Genomic DNA, 21,718 nt, shown 5'->3' on the forward strand with positions numbered 1-21,718 from the left:
ACCAGATTTTTAAAATCATAATATATTGTTCGATATTATAAGGTATATTACATTTGTTTAGTAAAACTAAGTAATAATAAATAAAACTTAACTTAATAACTTTACTTTATTTTTTCCATTCATTGCATGTGTTTCACTTTTTAATAGTGAAACATATCTCTTGTTTAATTACTGTCATTGATTTTTACCCCAAATTGCATTAGACGATTCTTTTTTTATTCAATGGATTTATATGGCACATTTGCTGGCAAGGGGAATACAGAGGCAATCAAATAAAACAATACATCAAAAGTAATTCAACATGACTGCAATGCCATTAATGCATCCAAAATATATCGAAAAAGGTCAATATTGTGGTTTCACACATTGTGACCCACATTGAGAGAAAAATCACCAATTAACCTTAACTGCATGTTTTTAGACTGTGGGACCAAAACATAATAATACATAATACACAATACATAATCCAGTCAACATTTTACAAAAAAAAAAAAACACATTATAAATTATTGTGAAACTTTACAATAAAAGTAGCACGAACATTTGAATAGAGTGAAAAACATTTCAAGTTTTCACTAACACCATGCAGCCTTCTTTTACATCACCAGCAGAGGGGAGCAGCACTGATCTTTCCATCACTGTACAAAGCTGCTCACTAACAGCACTTTGTAGTGATTTTCTGTCTTAATCGAACCTGAGATTAAAAGAGGCTCACAGTATTTCTGCTTCACTTTATTTAACTGTTGCTGCGCAGCTTCCCTGCAAGTCAGCGTTGTATTCAAGTCTATGTTTCCATCAGTTATGTACAATAACTAACTATGTAACATATTATCAACTACATCTCAAATTGTTGCATGTCCCAGTGTGTTATAAAGTCTGCCTTTAAATATGCAGAATTACTTGCCACCGTGTCGATGTAGGCATATGGTGTAGTCATGTATGCTTTAGGATGTTTGGACTATGCTCTTGGATAGCAACAAGTCCCTCTAGAGCCATGTTTGTTGTGGTGATCATGGTAACAGTGAGGGCCGCTGCAGGTGTTAAGGGCCTTCTCCGTTGCTGCCCCCTCCCTCTGGAACTCCCTGCCCCAACACCTCAGACATTCTTCGTCACTTGCCACTTTCAAAACTGCACTTAAAACTCACCTATTCAAATCTGCTTTTAACCTCTAAAGTCAGTCATGTATGTTTTCTTTCTTTCTTTTCATGTTTATTTTATTTTATTTATTTTTTTCTTACTGTTATGTCGTATATTTTGTTCTTATTATAAATGCTTCTATTGTTTCTGTTTTTAACATGTAAAGTGTCTTTGAGTGCCTTTTAAAGCGCTATATAAATAAAATGTATTATTATTATTATTATTATTAAGGATGAGTGCAGAATAAAGCCCTTTGAATTCTGGGAAAAGTCAGGCTTCAGGTTGTAAGTTGGACCTGTGAAACATTACTTTAAACCTTTCTGCTTTCCTGGACTTACTGGTTTATTATGTTTCTGATTTAATTGTATGAAAGAAAAAAAGCATCTTAAATGAACCCTTGCTGCTTCAAGTCAAACTGAAAAAAATACAGTATATCTATCATTTGCATAGGACACTTCTCTATATTCACAATATGCGTTTCCATAAATATAGCTGAAGTGGTTGTTAACCCCTTGTTGACAATATTGAGACAATTTTTAAAATGAAATACACTTGTGGTCTCATCTACTTAGTGTTTTGAGGCTAAATGTAGCTATGACTGTTTAAATGGCATGAATACTTGTAATGAAACTAATTACAGCTTCAGAAAAGCAGCGTCTTGCTATCCATCAATAATTCAGTTCTGCTGTTAAGTGTGCACACAGGAATGAGCAATATGCATCCAGTGCGCTTATATTTGCTGTGTGTCAGTGTGTACTTGGAGAGTGTGTCTGTTTGTATATACTGTTGGGAACTGGAATTTAAATGTGTATCACTGTGAGCAGGCAGAGGTATTACTCCTCTGTCACTCCCTTTCACTCTCACAGATCATCTTCATTTAATTGTTAGAGGTCACACATAGCCCTCTTAGTGCCCAAGCAGATACAGTAAATTGTAATAGTGTATGGTCCACTTCACTCAGTTTAAGATGGGTTATGACCTACTTAGGCACAGCTATCTGAGATATCCAAGTGGCATGCACACAGCTTTGGTTATGCGAGTTCAGACAAGAAGTCTGGAGCAGACGTGTTCCATGTCACTTGGCATGCAGAGCATGATTAATGACCCCCAGCCTCTGAAGCTCAATAAGAAGCTGACAGACCCGGTTCATCTGTTCCATTATACAGCCAGTTTTTGAAAGAGTCTCCCACAGACAGCAACGACCACATCGTTCAGTCAGCTGGGAATTAGCTGGCAGACTCACAATGACTGGTTCCTTTGACTCATAGCACCAGTCTGAGCTGCAGCCCTGAGCTCTGACATGACCCATTACGGAAGAACTTCAACCAAAATCTCTGTCGCTAACACATATTACCTTTAAAGTCCTAAAATGTTTTGCCACTCTGTAAAACAATGTCTCATGCTGTGTATCTGCCTATTCCAGCACATCATGGAAGCATTATCACTTTTAAATGGACTTGAATATAAAAAATCTCAAAAAAAAACTCTTTATACACTAATTTCACTATAATTCAGGCACATTTGGTATCTTTGTAAACTTCTGCATAAATAAATAAAGTTCTGCCGTTTGCACAGAGTACAGCTGTGTTGATTTGTAACGACAGACCCTGGAGTGGGCCCAATGTTGGAGAAGGGCTGCAGATGTCAGTTGTTAAGCAAGCAGGAGAGGCAAACAGCTTCGCAAACACAGTTAACTGAAACCAGCACAGTGTGCAGAAGCCTCTCTCCATCTGCCGGAACTCGCCAGTAAGAGCAAGAGAGCGTTTGGCCTCTGGGGGCTGATTGCCAACTGCCACGGCTTTCTTCTACCCCGCCCCTCAGTCTTGTGCTATCCATGTCCACTGCAGCACTGTGCGCTCCAGGATCCCTGGGGCCCGGGGCTCCAATAACAGATGCAGGCTGTCCCACGACGGCTTTCACTTCCCCTGTCTGTGTGTGCTCACTTTCTGGCTACCTCCTCCCCTCCGCCTGCAATTGTGCCTCTCAACTGTAGAGGCTTACTCTTGTACTCCAAGGGGCCCAGCTATCACTCCAGCCCTCTCACTCTTCAGGATCCAGGCTGCAGCGATGTTGGAACTCTTGGCCATGCTCATGGATCCATTTGTTTGCCACTGGAACATACGGAAAGATGTGAAATATGTTTGTTGATAAATGAAAGTTTTCTTGCTTTTGCATCTTTTTTTGAGTTTGAGCCTTAGCATTAATTTCTGATTATGTATATGGTTGCTAAAAAACAACACAACCATTAAATGCTTATTCTGCTGCTTTGTGATGATTAATATCCTTCTGTCAGTTTAACTGGGGGCCTAAAACACATTTCAGGAGTTCCATGATCTGGGCCAACCAACAGCAGATATTCAGCATGCAAAATGAGCACTCAATGACTGAGCTTAACTTTGTAACGTCTGTAATGGGAAATTATGTTATAGTATAGATCGTAATTACGATCTATACTATAACATAACCTAACTTATATATAAGTTATGTTATAGTATCATGTGAAATGTTAGAGAATGTACAACACAGGCAGACACAGAACAGCAGTTTCAGTAGATGATTTAATTAAGTTTTGTATCCAGGTGTCTTGTTATCTTTTCCCACAAGGGTGAGAAGTGAAGAGACACTGTTTCTTTGTTGGTAAGACAGAGACACAGAGACAAGACCTTGACTCCAGAAACTAACGTCCGCAGGAACAGGCAGCCTGTGTCTGAAATATCATACTCCCTTTTGACGCATTATCTGAAGTTGTAAAGGCGTGAACCTTTGTATGCATAAATGATGTTGAATATTGCATTTCGTCGAAGAAGGTTTCACGCAGTCTACTGAATACGTAGTTGCTGTGCTTTCTTCCCTCTTGCAACAGAATAAACGGAAAAAGACAACTTTGAATCTTCTGATGACTTCATTATTGATTTGAGAACATAAACTCTCTCCTCCCGATTAACCTAGAAATTTTCCACCACATGTCTCTAACTGTATGATGCAGCCAGATGTTGCCTGGCTGTTGCACATTAGCTCATGTACGACCAGAAACATGAACACTGGAAACAGACCATGAAAATTATGCAAAAAAGACTTAAAAGGACTCTGATAAATTGCTCTGCCTTGCTATTTTCGATATTCTCCCTTTGACAGCATCATCACATCATACTGGATCTACTGACTCTTACCCCATTTGTCCCCAATGAGCACAGGGCAGCCAGCATGCAGCGTGTCTGCGTCTCCTTGGCCGTTTCTATGGAGATTCCACCAGAAAATGGCTGCTTTCTGTGAAATCAAAAACAATATAAAGCACTTTTAATAAGTTTGAAAAGTTGCAACTCACAAATATTTTCATTATCAATCAATCTGACAATTACTTGGTCAATTGATTCATCTTTTGGTCGACAAAATGCCTTTCACAATTGATTTGATTGACCAAAAGATATTCAATTTACTCTAATATATGACACAGAAATAATCTCAATAAAATGGAAGGTGAGAGGTTAAACCCCAGGAGTGCCCTGGTAAAAAAATCCCACTGCAGCTCATTTATCAACCGAAAAACAGCTTCAACCTCCATTGAGGCTCAACTATTCAATAGCAGTATTGAGGTGAAGAGAATCTCCTGGCTGTTGTTGCCACGATCTGACCTTTTAGCATTTTCCCAGCTGCACCAGAGAATGTGAGTGAGGCGCGGAGTGAGGTGAAAATAATGCTCAAGGCAAAATGACACAAAGACAAGAGACGCTGCTTTGAGCTCATCTAGCCATTTGCAGAGTGTTTACCTCCACGACAGGAACGCTGAAGTTGGCGTAGATGAAGGCTGTGGACCCACCTGCCTCGACCGAGCTGAGCTGTGGAAAAGGACATTCCTTCAGAGTTGTGTCTTGTGTTTATGTGCTCTTTTTATGAAAAGCCACTCTGTCTGCTGCAGTTTTTAAAACCTTGCAAAACACCATTCTTTTTTTTTTTAATCACTATCCAATTTTACTCAAATGTTCACGTAATGACAAAAACAATACTAATAATATATGAATACAGATTAGTTACAAAATGAATATGGTTTAAATGAATGGAAGAAAAATACAAGTGAGGGCAAAAATGTAGAAGTAGGTGAGAGACATAAATTGGAGTTTGTTTTTTTGCATGACAGAACCTTTATAAAAGTGTAATTTAAGCACTGAGGTCACATCCAGGCTGAGGCAGGTTGCTCCAAAGTCTTGCAGCATTCATAGCAAAAGCCTGTGTTTTTTAATTTATGGGTTGGAGCAGTAGGAACAGGAACCTGGCCAAGAACCTCTGGCTGCTATCTGGGTCACACAGGGTCATAGGATAGTAAGAGTAAGACTTGACTCACATATATCATAAAGGTTGCCACTCGATTCCCAGTTTTCAGCTTGAACACGGGACTCGAAGGCGACTGGAATAAATACAATCAATTGATGTATCGTGATTAATGCAATCACAGAAATCATGCGAAAGCTATAGCAATATAATAAAGTGTCTGAACTTGTTAAACAAGTCTATCAATCAACTTACTGTAGCATGGTCAAAGTGAGGCTCATAATGGCCACCAATCCCATAATTAACCACCTGGAGGTGCTCGCCAAATGGATGCTTCACATTCAAACCTGTGAGCATGGAAATCTTGTGGTCCAGCTTCCCAACAGTGGAGTGTGCGGAGTCCTTCAGCCACGCACTAGAAATAAGATATTTATAAATAACAACTTGAAAGCATGAAGGCACATATCTACCAAGTAACTCTTTTGTACCTCTTGCTGATGCGATACTCTGCTGTTGCTTGATTCTCTCCAGCTGCCACCACAGATCGTTTCAACTTGTCATCAAAGACAGAAAAAAAAACATTTTTGAGCGTGTGATTGTTAACAGCATCCACATTTTGTTTTCCGGCTAAAGGCCCTGACGAAATGTGAGTAAGAGCATGAAAACGTGTTCCAATGTCGTGTCCAAAGTAACAACTGAGAGCAGGTTCGAGAACATCAAGAATGTGGATCCAAAAAGCTGCGATGATAGACTTCCATTATTCTTCTAATTTTGCATGCCCAATGTTAGCGGGTGGAGTTATCGTGTTCAGATGACCTTTTTCTTCCCCTGCAGCTATCAGTTTTAAGTTTCATCTTATCTTCACCTTGTCAAAGTGCACCACAAAGTCTCAGTCTGGAAGGGAGCTGGAAAGTCTCCCCTTCTTAAAATAAAGCCTCAGTGATTTATTGGGACTGCAGAATCGTCCTACTGCATTCTGCTTGTTTCATACATATTTTTCCAATTTGTAATGGGGTACGTAAGCTGGTACAATGCAGAAAACTACTAACAGAATACTCTTGATTAATGTTGCAGATCAAACTCCTGATGACTTCTAGGCACCTTATTGCCATGAGAGACATTACATCATTCAGCTCCAAAGGGCCTACGCAAGAGGGAAGATGGTAAAAACAACTGAAAAACAATTATTATTTCACATATCAATTCATCATCAAGAATGCTTAACTCCAAACAACAGACCTGTGGTATGGGCTCCGGGATCCAGCATGAACAAAGTGTAAACCATGTTCATTAAGGAAGGCTGCTCACTGCACCAAACTAATACCGTACCCTTGGCCTGTTTTCAATAAACCCACAGGCTGACATAATGATGACATAAGTACAGGGGTTTCCATCTGAGCAAAGCCTGGAAAACTCATTGAACAATGCCAAAACCTCACAGACACTATAGGGCACCAATTGAGTTAGCCCACCAAATATTCCCAACTGAGTCAGCTCTGAGGATCATTCACTGAAGCTCTCCATAAAATGAGCAGAAGAGTGATGGTTGCTTTCATATAGATACTGAGGCTCCATGATAGTGGACTGAATATTTACCAGCAGAGCCCAACAGGGTTATTTGGACAGTCTGAGGCGGTCAGCCAAGTTTTTACAGTAATGTATCCCTCATTCCTTTCGGCCTTGCGAAAATGTTTGGAAGCAGACCAAGTGTTCCTCCGTACGGTCTTTCCAGCAGGAAAAGGTTGGCTTAGACCACAGCAACCAACCAGACCCACAGTAGAGCAGTTTATCAAGTAATATATGCATGTTTACAAAATATATTTTTGTTATAGGTACCCTTACTATTAATCCAATTACAAATAATTTCCATCAACAGAGCGGAAACCACATGGGCAAAACAAATCTTGAACAAACTCATGAACAAGGACACATTTAAAACAAGATCCCTGGTGGTTATAGGTAGTTGTGTGAAAACAGTTAAAAAATAAGACCTGATTCTTAAATTTGAGACTAAGGTACAAGGCGTTCGAATTGCAACAACAAAATGTTGAATTTATTTATCTATTTGTTTACTTCAACAATCTTTAACAGACTCTCTTGAACTCTTGCTGTTGTCAAGAAAAAGTGCTTTGTAGCTTCGCTTTTTTGAGTCCCGTGAGAGAAAACTCAACAAAATACGGGATTACAAAACCATTTGACGACCCAATTGGATTACCTAAAAAAATGCAGTGTTGTGTATAAAAGCATTGCTTAGTTGCTAAAAAGCTGACATATTGGAGACATATGTTTTTAGTTGTTTTTAACCCGCAAATGATGAGGAAAATGCACTCACTCCTGGATGAGAGGTCCTCTTGATGTCCTCAGCCTCTGTGTCAGTGATGAAGTTGTGGTACAGGACCACATACGGCTGCAGGCTCAGCACTTCACGTCTTACAGGCAGAAGTAGCAGCTGAGGATTCCCGTTGGTGAAGTAGTCGCAGAATAGTCTGGGGTTTTCAAACTGCATTGGCTGCTAAAGAGAAACAGGCATCTGAGGTCCATTAACAAGATCAAAACAAAATGTATTTATTTTTTCGCAAACAATTACTCTTGTTCTCTCGCCACACAAGCTTAAAACTGCAAAAATAAATAGAATAGTCCTTCTGTGGCCAAGGACATCCCCATTACAAACTTGCATCTTAATAAACTCTTGGATTGGTTTAAAAAATGTTGGCAAATCTGTGACAAACTACTTGGAGCTGTTTAAAGGCGGCCGTGGCTCATTGGGTAGAGAGGGTCGTCCGGCAACCATAAGGTTCGATCCTTGGCTGCTACGAGTTCTGTGCCGAAGTGTCCCTGAGCAAGACACTAAACCCCTAACTGCTCCCCGGCCGCTTCTCAGCAGCCCACTGCTCCCAATAAGCTAGGGATGGGTTAAATGCAGAAGTTACATTCCTTTAGCCATGTTAGCAGTGTGGCTCTAGGAATGGCAGTGTCGGTCGTTTTTAACACGTTGGTTCAGACTGAAACAGCTCAACAACTTTTGGATAGATTGCTGATGAGTTTTCCCCAAAGACATTCATGGTCCCCAGAAGATGAGGCTTACTGACTATGATGAAATATCTTGACAACTTGGATAAATCACCATCATCAAGTCATAGTTTTGTTATGTTTAATACTTTTATGACCATATACCTCCAAAACTAGTGACATTTGTACTTTGGTGATAGTAAGCTAATATTAGCATGCTAACACACCAAACTAAGATGGTCACCAACATAATAAAGTTATACCTGCTAAACATAAAAATGTTAGCATTGTCATTGACAGCAAGGGGATTTTAGCATTTAGCTCAAAGCAACGCTGTGCCTAAGAACCACCATCATGGCTATAGTTTCCATCCTAAAGTATTTTTTTGTTTCTCTGGTTTCTGGTCTTTAATTCTGGTCAATAATTTAAAAAATCATCATTCATCATAAAACCACTATGTTGTAAAAAATGTTCAGCATAGCCAGCTGTGAGTTATGTGCTGCTGGATGTGTAATATTAAGAATACTCTGGTTGTTGTATTAACTTATCTCTTAACCCTTCTATATATTTTCCCAAATACACAATTTGTGTTCACAATGATTAACTGTGATGAATACCTGAGAGCCTTTGGTCTGGCAGAGCCTCTCGTATGTGTCCCTGGTCCTTAAATGATCGGAGTCGGGTCTCCTCAGCCCATCTACCCCGATTGGTATGGGCGGACGTGAAAGCAGAAGCTTTTCGTATTTCTCAACATTCTGCAAAACCCTTCCATTCATTGGATCTGAGAAGAAACATGTGTAAATGTGGTACTTTATAGAGCATGTTGCTTACAGTACAGGCTTCAGTCAGTCGGCAAGTTCACAGACATAAAGAGGGGATTTATGCCCCACAGACATGACTTAAGGAAAGGGACAAGTCAATTAAAGGTAATTACCACGATGCAGTAACTCCTGAGATAAACTGAGAGCGTAGGAGATGTTTCCTGTCTGAAACAATGATAGGAATTTAGAGCAGTGCTATCCATCAATCATCTAACAGATGTGCATTTCCCAAGTGTCCTTCTACCTACTTTAAAATGAGAGAAGGCCAGGTGATCCAGAGCGTCCTCTAAAGTCCCTGCATTCTCAGGGCTCCACTTGCCTCCTGGTCCCCTGAAGAGACGCACCGACTCCTCCAACCACTGCACTGAGTGGTAGTAGTCTTCCTGCTCGTAGGCCACCTGCGTGAAATCACAACTGGGTTACTTTTAATTACTACGATGTGGTGATTCCAAAGGCAACAAAGAGTCATCATGTTAGGCTGTTTTCAGGCACTGCACTGGAGGACCAAATGTCAGCCGGCTGTGTTCTCTGGCAGTTAGCCAGTCTAGCTAGGCCGGTGGCAGCAGCCACAATCAGACCAGTTGCATTTCTATCTTGTCATTTAGCTGGCGTAATGTAACCTTGGCATGCTGGATTTAGGGCGACTTTGGGCCAAATCATTTGGTTACTTCCTCTTCTACAAAAAAAATGGCATTTTCCACTGATGGCAGGTTGGAGGAATACAGACATGTGACATGAAATACAGCAGATAATCACCACAGACTTCATGAGACTATACAACTTAAACTATATTTGATGAATTCAACCTTTTTATTTTGGACCTTATTTTAGAGATTGTTTCTGATGTGCTTGAGTTTGGTGTTGTTTTGTTGTGCGTCTTATTTTTTCCTTGTACTCAGGTCTCTCTTGCAAAAGAGATCTTGATCTTAATGAGATTACCTGATTAAATTAAGGTTGTAATTAGTCAAGCACCATTGCTTGACTTCTTGAATACAGGATGTGATGTAACAACCACTGCAGTCATTTGGTATTTTCTGCCTATTTTTGACTCTAATTTGTGGGTCTCATCTGGGACTGCAACTCCAGATCATTTTTATTATTGATTAATGTGCCGATCATTTTCTCTGTTATTTGATTCATTGTTTGGTCTATAAAAAAGTGAAAAATGGTAATTATATTATCCTCAAATTTGATTTTGTTTGCTGTCCAACGGACCAAAGCCATATATGTTTTGATTACTATGTAAGACAAAGACAAGCAGAGAAGTTGGAATCACCAAATATTTTGACGTTTGCTTTAAAAAATGAATGAAATTATGAATTTATTATCAAAATAGTTTGCTATTCATTTTCTTTTGATCGACTAGTCGATTAACCGACTAATTGTTGCAGCTTTAGTGTCCTTAGACTTTATAAAATAATATATTCTATGTTCTCAACCTGATTCATTGACTGGATGTGAATCTAAGAGATTACACGTGTCTGACCTCTCAAGCTAGTACATTGTGGATAGATCTACATGTCTACTGATCAAATAACACCGTCAGGAATATTTTTAAAGTAAGAAGGTCATGAACACTGGCCACAGTATATCTCTTTAGCTGGACTCAAGTTGCTTTTGTAGTTGACTTAACTTGATTAAGTAGGTGCTGACTACCGGCCTGACAGCACCCAAATAAAAACTGAGTGACACGAGGCTCCCCAGATTGTATCCACAACCCATCTAGATAGCACACAAACAAAAATTCCAGTGTACCATTTAACCCCCCAAAAACACACTCAACTAATCACACACACAACGACTTATCTCCGCTACCACACACTCAGTTCACAACATTGCGCCCCATCATTTGAGAACAGTTAGTCTCTAAAGAACCAATGAATTCTTATATTCTGCAGATCTCAGAATAGCCTGAGGGAAGCATCAGTAGTTCTCCTGCTTTAAAATGCCTCCAAATAAAATGGACAAGCTACAAACATCTGTTAACAAACCCTACCGGTTTTGAGGAGCAGTTTATATAAAAGCATGTGCAGGCAGTTCTTTTGCTGACGACACCCTAAAACTAAGCATCTCTGTATGATGGTGTCAGATAATCTCAGCCTCAGTACAAGTGAAGGCAAGCTCATGCTCTTTGCTCCAAAGACCTCTGCTGCGTGAGATAATGTCTTTTCCATCAGGATTTCTCTCCCACACAGTGCCCTGCCCTTACACATCACCACTGTACATAAACAGTGGAATTCATTGCAGGGAAACCTTTTTTTCCCCTTTCTTACTTGGATAATAGTATTTTCATCTTCACATGAAACGGATTCCCAGGCACGCAATGGGAAGAAGTCCACTTGTTTTCAGGCTGACTGGATTCCCACCTCACAGTGACTGACAGGTTTGGAATAAAATTATTTTGCAGACCTTTGGAATGGGATGTTAATCAAGGGGGGGGGGACACTTTCACAGCAACATCTTTCAAATATCTCTCCCTTTCATTACTCGTGCACTCGCAGCTTATTTTACTCTGAAAAGAGACCACGAAGGATGACAGACTTCTTTCAACACTCTCATCACATTTCTTTGCTGAATTTTAGGGAATACAGATGAGAAGAACAAACAGTTGGTGGGGAGTAGCACAGTACATATCCTTGAGAAATGCACTCATGTACAATTTGAGGTATTGTGCCTTATATTTTTATTTCATATTACTTTATACATTTACTCCATTGCAAGCTATAGATAGTTACTTTGCAGAATACGATTTTTGAACTCTTTGAATCTAATACATTGCTGAAGAACAAACCTGTGGTTCCCAACATGTTTGGGCTGTGAACCCTGAAAAGAGTTGTTAGTAGTTTCCCCAAAGAGTGATTTCCCCTTTAAACTTCTAACATGGTTACATTTCAATAACTGTTAAAACAACGAGAGGAAAAAATAAAGGAAAATAATGGATTGTGTACCTTTCCAACCAGAAAGCAGTCATCACCAGACAGCGCGACAGACACTGCGGGCAGGTAGACATCAATAGGCTCGCCATTAGTGACTCTCTGGAAACGACCCCTTACGAGGCTCGCAACCTGGAGAGCATACACATCCTGCAGCCTCATCAGGCCCTTGGCGGCCCCCTGGAGGTCTTCCAGTTTGGGCAGAACGCCCTCTTCCTCCTTGTAACTGGACCTGAGGGCTGGACAGCAGAGTGCCAAAAGGTGAGCTGGGGGGCTGGGGTGGTGACAGCAGAGAAGAGGAGGGGGGCGTCAGTTATCACCACCAGATGTGTCTGTAAAGAACGCGGTGAGCCAACCTTGTGTGTTCTCCAGGGCTTCATTGCTGTGGACTACATTCAGCCACTCTGAATGCAGCCTCTTGATCAGGCTGAATGCCACCAGCGGGTTTGCCATCGCGGTTGCCCGGCCTTGGTAAAGTTCAGTGTGCAGGTCTGACACTTTGGCATAAAAGCTGTGGGGAAAATTGTAGACTGCAGTTACAAAAAGAAAGAGGAGACCAAGCGCTCAGACAGTTTTGCATGCAGCAAGTGAGACGTGGGAACCTTACAGTGCTTTTGAAAAATAGAAAAGAGAATGCTCTCTTTGGCACAGCAAGATTTATTTAGTCGGGTATATTGGTTGAAAAAAAAAAAAAGACCAATGTCCACCTTACAGGGCAGAAATAGTAACAACAGATTGATTAAAGGTGGTACTTTACATCAACAACACACTGGAAATAAACATTAATCAATACTAACAGCTATGATACCAAAATGTTGACATCATACAAAAAGATATATTTACCATACAAAATGTATAACTCAGTATGAGGATCATTGGGCACGATTAAGAAGGTTGTTTATATAGTAACATTGTGCCATAAGATAACTTAGATTCTTTGACTTTCTGGACGGAAAGATCTGCAACATTTACCACTATCATCATCAACATCATCATCAACATCATCATCACATATTGTTAAAACTGATGAATAAAGCTGATGCATGACCCATTTTCCAACCTCACATCACAAAACAGCCACCACAATTAAGCAAATGTTTTTATGGTCAAAGGGGCTCCTCCAGGAAATTAAATTATAAAATTGGTGGGAAGTGACTGGATAAGTCTTTAATAATGAAGGTTTCTGACTGGAAAGAAACTGCAGCTGATTAAACACTCTTCTTGTAAAGAAACATCCGAAAACAGAACTTAATTAAACTGTGTTATTTCCACAAGTTTAGACAAGTTTAAGTCAAATCTCACGAGCTGTAAATCAGACAAGAACCGATGTCATCAGGTGACTTGATTTTCTTTGGTTGGACTCGTGTCATTTTTGTATAATTTCATCCAAATGAGGTTAATTTAAATGCAGGATTCCCAGCTGTGGGTCTATGTGACCATAAATCTCCACATGTGCTCTCACCCTCATTCCCAAACGCATGTCCCATTATTACTCACTGTCTGTGGAGGGGTTACAGGGTTTGTCTAGTATCTTTACAGTAAGTAAAAAATGCTGTGAATTAGTCCTTTAACTCGCCACAGACAGTTCAGATGTGCGGTGATGTTTCTCAGAGTTGTGGACCAACAAAACCCCGAGGAACTCAATGAATAGTTTAACATGTGTCCTCTTGCATGTCACTCACCGCTTGATGTCCTCCAGTCGCTCTGACTCGTGGTCAATGTAAGTTCTCAAGTAATCGATCAGCTTCCGTTCAACACCGATCGCCTGCTTGACGTTCAGCAGCGACGTATACATTTCACCTAAAGACACGGGGATCACAGCTACAGCCAGGAGACTCCAACTGAGGTAAACGCGTGTGGGATACATCATCTCCAGATTATCTGCAGATAATAAACGTATTCCCTCTCTCCTGCAGCAGCTTCTGCGGGTGAGCTCCTCTCTCACTGCCCTGAACTGAGGATCTTCAGGATTTACAAACGTGCCTCTAAAGTCCACACGGGGATCTCCCTCATCTGCCCTGAGATCAGCTTTCTCCATCTGTTTATGGGACTGGCCTGCGGGCTGTATTCAGTCAGGACAATTCGTTTCTCATTACAGCAAGCAGGTTTATTTGCACTATTAATAACAGGAATACATAAAACTTCCTGGAGTTAGGGTCCAGCGGCAGTTTGTGGGGGCTGTTTCAGATTAAACGGGCTTCACATGCAGTTTGAGCGCAATTGTTTCATGCAAATGGTTTAACCAGGGTATAATTTATGCACCAATCTCATTCAATTTATTTTTATCTGTTTAAAGTGATTGATTAGGGTAAGTCATTTGCTAAAAAAAAAAGAAAAGGTTATATGCATTAGGTATTGAGTATGGAGTCAGTGCGACACCTGCAGGTGAGGTGAATGCTTTGTACAACAACCAAACTGATATTTTAGAGCTGCACAGTAAATACCTTTTGAGTGACTTCATTGTTGTGGAGAATCTTTAAAAACATTAGAGAGAACAAACTGTAAATGATTGCTGTTCAGTGTTTATGAATATTATATATAATGTGATGCGCTATTCAGTAACAAAACAATAAAGTATATAATGGATTTAAAGGTAACCACACACACTCACAATTTTCTCATATCATTGTATAATTGACTTGGTGATAAGCCTGCACCATATATATCATCACCACTCATACGTATACTTACAGAAAACAGGAGACTTGTAACACAATTTTGACAAATTTTATCAGCATCAAAAATGGTGTTTATGAATTCAAACAGCAGTTTTGCACCAGGGAAAAACACATTGATCCCAGCAGCAGCTGTTTGACATTATGTAAAGTACCTTGAATTCACTCACTGAATTTAGTAATCTTTATTGATGCTGCTGGCACAGAAATATGATCACTGCCTGGTTTATGTTTAACAGCAATAGTGACAGCATTTCCTGCAGGTCTGATGGTGCTGACTGAACCTCTACATAAAATGATTTAACGGCTTCCTGCATGCTAAATACATTGTCAAATTAATCCCACTTTTCCCACAGCAATACATAACTAATATTGCTGACTGCAGCAACCAATAAAAAATATCGTTAATTGCTACTTTTGTTAATAAATGTAAGACTTTTCAATACTTTCTAAGGCCTTTTTTGAGGAAACAGTACACAGTGCTTTTTAAAACTTTACAAGACATGCAGAAAAATTGTTTAAAAATCCCAAATACATCTTTTGACATTTGTGCATTAGGTTTGAGAGCTCTGTCAAAACTACATCAGCCAGTTCAAGAAGCAGACAGGTTGTCCTGAAGCTTGCCTCTCTCACCAGGTTTGACTTTGTTTGAGCAGCAGAGAATTGTCTTCGTGATGCTGCCCCTGAGATTCTGATCTCTAAAGCCGTAGATGAGCGGGCTGAGAAAGCGTGGAGTGAGGATGAAACAGTAATAATTAAAAAAGGAAATGTCCGTTGGTAGCCAGTTGGTATGCAACACTAAGAAAGTTTCAGTGATGGGGTGAGTGAAGGACAAAATGCACAGCAGCAGCTGAAAGCCGTGTAGCAGCACCGTGTGCATGGCTTTGCTCACAGACACTTTGTCCTGTCTCAGCTTCCTTGTTTCCAGCAGGATTCTAACGTATGTAAAGAGGATGACAACAGCCACGACTGCAAAAAAGAGAATATATATACCAAGTTGGAACAAAGCCTGGACTGGAGATGTTGTGACAATGGTAGATTTGCAAAGCACAGAGGTGGAGAGGATATCCACTGCAGCAGAATCCCTCGCAACGATGGAGTACTTAACAATAGGGTAGATACAGCTGATGAGCCACAGGGACAGAATAATTACCCAGATACGGTCTGAGCGCCAGGCGGCCGGGCGCTGCAGCGGATAGAAGATGGCAACATAGCGCTCCAGACACATGGTGGCCAGGATTAAAGGTGTGTTCTGGAACGTGGCAGTAGAAAGGACTAGCAGAGGAATACAGTAGGCAATAGACAATTTCACCTCGCCAATGACAAACAGGAAGAGCAGCACAGAGGACAAGAGCTGGAGAGTGTCATTAGTCAGCATGTAGGCAAACAGGATGTAACGGGTAGAGTCCAGGTACTGCCTGTGAGATGCAAAGATGTGCAACATGACAGCAATGCAGTAGAGGAAGATGCAGAAGACAGGGATAACAGCACACACCTTGATGATCACAGACAGGCTGTTGTAGGTAGTTGCATTGCCTGGAAATTCAGTCAAATTATGCATTTTTCAACTGGGCACTAGAGCCAACCTGTTAAAGAGAAATAAGTTTAACGTCAAGACACCCACTAAAATACATCCTAAAATATACAGGTATTTTTTTGATAATTTAATTAGGATTAGAATAAGCATACAATTGAGCTAATAACATAAAAGAGCAACACAAATGCTTGATAATTGAGAAAGAACCCTCACAAAACAACAAAACATACTATTTTGTCTTTTTCTATATTTGCACTTTGACTTAGTACACATTCAACCTTCAGAATAAAAGAGCCTTACACTCACCTAAGAATGTCTTCATCAGTCAGAAGAAAAGCTTTGGATTGCTGTACTTCTTATCATACAGCTTAAATGTACAACATCTTTGGGATGTTCTGCCTCTTATCTCAAGTGTTTGGCCCAATTCCTCCAGAGACACATTATTTACGTGCTATCGTCATGGAGCATGACGTTTCTCATTGATGAAGATTTCAGTGGGGATATGGGATCCTGTTGCAGTATGGAAGCAGTTCAGCAGACAAGTTCACAATGTATGATATCAAAATAACCTGTTTTGATTAAAGGGGCCTGTATAAAAGCAAAGCCCCTTTTTAATTCTTATTCTTCAGCTGACATCTAATCCCATGCGTACTCTTTTAAAATCAGACAAACACCAGTTCGTATACGGAACCACAGCTTCAAGGTGACTCATTGCTGACACTGGTAACCCGGGATCTTTCTCCATTTATTCCAAATCTTCTGTCCAACGGACCAAAGCCAAATATGTTTTGATTACTATGTAAGACAAAGAAAAGCAGAGAAGTTGAAATCACCAAATATTTTGACGTTTGCTTTAAAACATTAATGAAATTATGAATTTATTATCAAAATAGTTTGCTATTAATTTTCTTTTGATTGACTAGTCGATTAACTGACTAATTGTTGCAGCTTTAGTGTCCTTAGACTTTATAAAATAATATATTCTATGTTCTCAACCTGATTCATTGACTGGATGTGAATCTAAGAGATTACACGTGTCTGACCTCTCAAGCTAGTACATTGTGGATAGATCTACATGTCTACTGATCAAATAACACCGTCAGGATTATTTTTAAAGTAAGAAGGTCATGAACACTGGCCACAGTATATCTCTTTAGCTGGACTCAAGTTGCTTTTGTAGCTGACTTAACTTGATTAAGTAGGTGCTGACTACCGGCCTGACAGCACCCAAATAAAAACTGAGTGACACGAGGCTCCCCAGATTGTATCCACAACCCATCTAGATAGCACACAAACAAAAATTCCAGTGTACCATTTAACCCCCCAAAAGCACACTCAACTAATCACACACACAACTTATCTCCGCTACCACACACTCAGTTCACAACATTGCGCCCCATAATTTGAGAACAGTTAGTCTCTAAAGAACCAATGAATTCTTATATTCTGCAGATCTCAGAATAGCCTGAGGGAAGCATCAGTAGTTCTCCTGCTTTAAAATGCCTCCAAATAAAATGGACAAGCTACAAACATCTGTTAACAAACCCTACCGGTTTTGAGGATCAGTTTATATAAAAGCATGTGCAGGCAGTTCTTTTGCTGACGACACCCTAAAACTAAGCATCTCTGTATGATGGTGTCAGATAATCTCAGCCTCAGTACAAGTGAAGGCAAGCTCATGCTCTTTGCTCCAAAGACCTCTGCTGCGTGAGATAATGTCTTTTCCATCAGGATTTCTCTCCCACACAGTGCCCTGCCCTTACACATCACCACTGTACATAAACAGTGGAATTCATTGCAGGGAAACCTTTTTTCCCCTTTCTTACTTGGATAATAGTATTTTCATCTTCACATGAAACGGATTCCCAGGCACGCAATGGGAAGAAGTCCACTTGTTTTCAGGCTGACTGGATTCCCATCTCACAGTGACTGACAGGTTTGGAATAAAATTATTTTGCAGACCTTTGGAATGGGATGTTAATGAAGGGGGGGGGGGGGGGGGGGGGACACTTTCACAGCAACATCTTTCAAATATCTCTCCCTTTCATTACTCGTGCACTCGCAGCTTATTTTACTCTGAAAAGAGACTACGAAGGATGACAGACTTCTTTCAACACTCTCATCACATTTCTTTGCTGAATTTTAGGGAATACAGATGAGAAGAACAAACAGTTGGTGGGGAGTAGCACAGTACATATCCTCGAGAAATGCACTCATGTACAATTTGAGGTATTGTGCCTTATATTTTTATTTCATATTACTTTATACATTTACTCCATTGCAAGCTATAGATAGTTACTTTGCAGAATACGATTTTTGAACTCTTTGAATCTAATACATTGCTGAAGAACAAACCTGTGGTTCCCAACATGTTTGGGCTGTGAACCCTGAAAAGAGTTGTTAGTAGTTTCCCCAAAGAGTGATTTCCCCTTTAAACTTCTAACATGGTTACATTTCAATAGCTGTTAAAACAACGGGAGGAAAAAATAAAGGAAAATAATGGATTGTGTACCTTTCCAACCAGAAAGCAGTCATCACCAGACAGCGCGAAAGACACTGCGGGCAGGTAGACATCAATAGGCTCGCCATTAGTGACTCTCTGGAAACGACCCCTTACGAGGCTCGCAACCTGGAGAGCATACACATCCTGCAGCCTCATCAGGCCCTTGGCAGCCCCCTGGAGGTCTTCCAGTTTGGGCAGAACGCCCTCTTCCTCCTTGTAACTGGACCTGAGGGCTGGACAGCAGAGTGCCAAAAGGTGAGCTGGGGGGCTGGGGTGGTGACAGCAGAGAAGAGGAGGGGGGCGTCAGTTATCACCACCAGATGTGTCTGTAAAGAACGCGGTGAGCCAACCTTGTGTGTTCTCCAGGGCTTCATTGCTGTGGACTACATTCAGCCACTCTGAATGCAGCCTCTTGATCAGGCTGAATGCCACCAGCGGGTTTGCCATCGCGGTTGCCCGGCCTTGGTAAAGTTCAGTGTGCAGGTCTGACACTTTGGCATAAAAGCTGTGGGGAAAATTGTAGACTGCAGTTACAAAAAGAAAGAGGAGACCAAGCGCTCAGACAGTTTTGCATGCAGCAAGTGAGACGTGGGAACCTTACAGTGCTTTTGAAAAATAGAAAAGAGAATGCTCTCTTTGGCACAGCAAGATTTATTTAGTCGGGTATATTGGTTGAAAAAAAAAAAAAGACCAATGTCCACCTTACAGGGCAGAAATAGTAACAACAGATTGATTAAAGGTGGTACTTTACATCAACAACACACTGGAAATAAACATTAATCAATACTAACAGCTATGATACCAAAATGTTGACATCATACAAAAAGATATATTTACCATACAAAATGTATAACTCAGTATGAGGATCATTGGGCACGATTAAGAAGGTTGTTTATATAGTAACATTGTGCCATAAGATAACTTAGATTCTTTGACTTTCTGGACGGAAAGATCTGCAACGTTTACCACTATCATCATCAACATCATCATCAACATCATCATCACATATTGTTAAAACTGATGAATAAAGCTGATGCATGACCCATTTTCCAACCTCACATCACAAAACAGCCACCACAATTAAGCAAATGTTTTTTATGGTCAAAGGGGCTCCTCCAGGAAATTAAATTATAAAATTGGTGGGAAGTGACTGGATAAGTCTTTAATAATGAAGGTTTCTGACTGGAAAGAAACTGCAGCTGATTAAACACTCTTCTTGTAAAGAAACATCCGAAAACAGAACTTAAACTGTGTTATTTCAACAAGTTTAGACACGTTTAAGTCAAATCTCCTGAGCTGTAAATCAGACAAGAACCGATAATGTCATCAGGTGACTTGTTTTTCTTTGGTTGGACTTGTGTCATTTTTGTATAATTTCATCCAAATGAGGTTAATTTAAATGCAGGATTCCCAGCTGTGGGTCTAAAAATGTGACCATAAATCTCCACATGTGCTCTCACCCTCATTCCCAAACGCATGTCCCATTATTACTCACTGTCTGTGGAGGGGTTACAGGGTTTGTCACAGTCTAGTATCTTTACAGTAAGTAAAAAATGCTGTGAATTAGTCCTTTAACTCGCCACAGACAGTTCAGATGTGCGGTGATGTTTCTCAGAGTTGTGGACCAACAAAACCCCGAGGAACTCAATGAATAGTTTAACATGTGTCCTCTTGCATGTCACTCACCGCTTGATGTCCTCCAGTCGCTCTGACTCGTGGTCAATGTAAGTTCTCAAGTAATCGATCAGCTTCCGTTCAACACCGATCGCCTGCTTGACGTTCAGCAGCGACGTATACATTTCACCTAAAGACACGGGGATCACAGCTACAGCCAGGAGACTCCAACTGAGGTAAACGCGTGTGGGATACATCATCTCCAGATTATCTGCAGATAATAAATGCATTCCCTCTCTCCTGCAGCAGCTTCTGCGGGTAAGCTCCTCTCTCACTGCCCTGAACTGAGGATCTTCAGGATTTACAAACGTGCCTCTAAAGTCCACACGGGGATCTCCCTCATCTGCCCTGAGATCAGCTTTCTCCATCTGTTTATGGGACTGGCCTGCGGGCTGTATTCAGTCAGGACAATTCGTTTCTCATTACAGCAAGCAGGTTTATTTGCACTATTAATAACAGGAATACATAAAACTTCCTGGAGTTAGGGTCCAGCGGCAGTTTGTGGGGGCTGTTTCAGATTAAACGGGCTTCACATGCAGTTTGAGCGCAATTGTTTCATGCAAATGGTTTAACCAGGGTATAATTTATGCACCAATCTCATTCAATTTATTTTTATCTGTTTAAAGTGATTGATTAGGGTAAGTCATTTGCTAAAAAAAAAAGAAAAGGTTATATGCATTAGGTATTGAGTATGGAGTCAGTGCGACACCTGCAGGTGAGGTGAATGCTTTGTACAACAACCAAACTGATATTTTAGAGCTGCACAGTAAATACCTTTTGAGTGACTTCATTGTTGTGGAGAATCTTTAAAAACATTAGAGAGAACAAACTGTAAATGATTGCTGTTCAGTGTTTATGAATATTATATATAATGTGATGCGCTATTCAGTAACAAAACAATAAAGTATATAATGGATTTAAAGGTAACCACACAAACTCACAATTTTCTCATATCATTGTATAATTGACTTGGTGATAAGCCTGCACCATATATAACATCACCACTCATACGTATACTTACAGAAAACAGGAGACTTGTAACACAATTTTGACAAATTTTATCAGCATCAAAAATGGTGTTTATGAATTCAAACAGCAGTTTTGCACCAGGGAAAAACACATTGATCCCAGCAGCAGCTGTTTGACATTATGTAAAGTACCTT

General features: G+C 40.3%; 3 protein-coding genes across 3 annotated transcripts; all 3 read right to left on the reverse strand.

Annotated features, from left to right (window-relative positions):
• Nucleotides 1-199: 199 nt before the first annotated feature.
• On the reverse strand, nucleotides 200-14,119 carry p4ha3 (prolyl 4-hydroxylase, alpha polypeptide III). The gene is made up of 13 exons (XM_076100899.1): nucleotides 13,849-14,119; nucleotides 12,523-12,677; nucleotides 12,182-12,405; nucleotides 9,482-9,631; nucleotides 9,347-9,398; nucleotides 9,030-9,193; nucleotides 7,736-7,915; nucleotides 5,892-5,956; nucleotides 5,659-5,818; nucleotides 5,477-5,539; nucleotides 4,905-4,973; nucleotides 4,308-4,404; nucleotides 200-3,248 (listed from the first exon to the last, which is right to left on the reverse strand). The coding sequence occupies exons 1-13, from the start codon at nucleotides 14,034-14,036 to the stop codon at nucleotides 3,178-3,180; spliced, it is 1,638 nt and encodes a 545-aa protein (XP_075957014.1). The 5' UTR covers nucleotides 14,037-14,119; the 3' UTR covers nucleotides 200-3,177.
• Nucleotides 14,120-14,905: 786 nt separating this feature from the next.
• LOC142958971 (odorant receptor 131-2-like) lies at nucleotides 14,906-16,416 on the reverse strand. The gene has a single exon (XM_076100056.1). It carries the CDS (start codon nucleotides 16,400-16,402, stop codon nucleotides 15,434-15,436), a length of 969 nt encoding a protein of 322 aa, XP_075956171.1. The 5' UTR covers nucleotides 16,403-16,416; the 3' UTR covers nucleotides 14,906-15,433.
• Nucleotides 16,417-20,738, reverse strand: LOC142959415 (prolyl 4-hydroxylase subunit alpha-3-like). The gene is made up of 4 exons (XM_076100666.1): nucleotides 20,568-20,738; nucleotides 19,196-19,386; nucleotides 18,917-19,114; nucleotides 16,417-16,427 (listed from the first exon to the last, which is right to left on the reverse strand). The coding sequence occupies exons 1-4, from the start codon at nucleotides 20,678-20,680 to the stop codon at nucleotides 16,417-16,419; spliced, it is 513 nt and encodes a 170-aa protein (XP_075956781.1). The 5' UTR covers nucleotides 20,681-20,738.
• Nucleotides 20,739-21,718: the final 980 nt, after the last annotated feature.

This window comes from Anarhichas minor, unplaced genomic scaffold, assembly GCF_050575085.1.
Source record: "Anarhichas minor isolate MPS153535 unplaced genomic scaffold, ASM5057508v1 ptg000026l, whole genome shotgun sequence".
Classification (NCBI taxonomy): domain Eukaryota; kingdom Metazoa; phylum Chordata; class Actinopteri; order Perciformes; family Anarhichadidae; genus Anarhichas; species Anarhichas minor.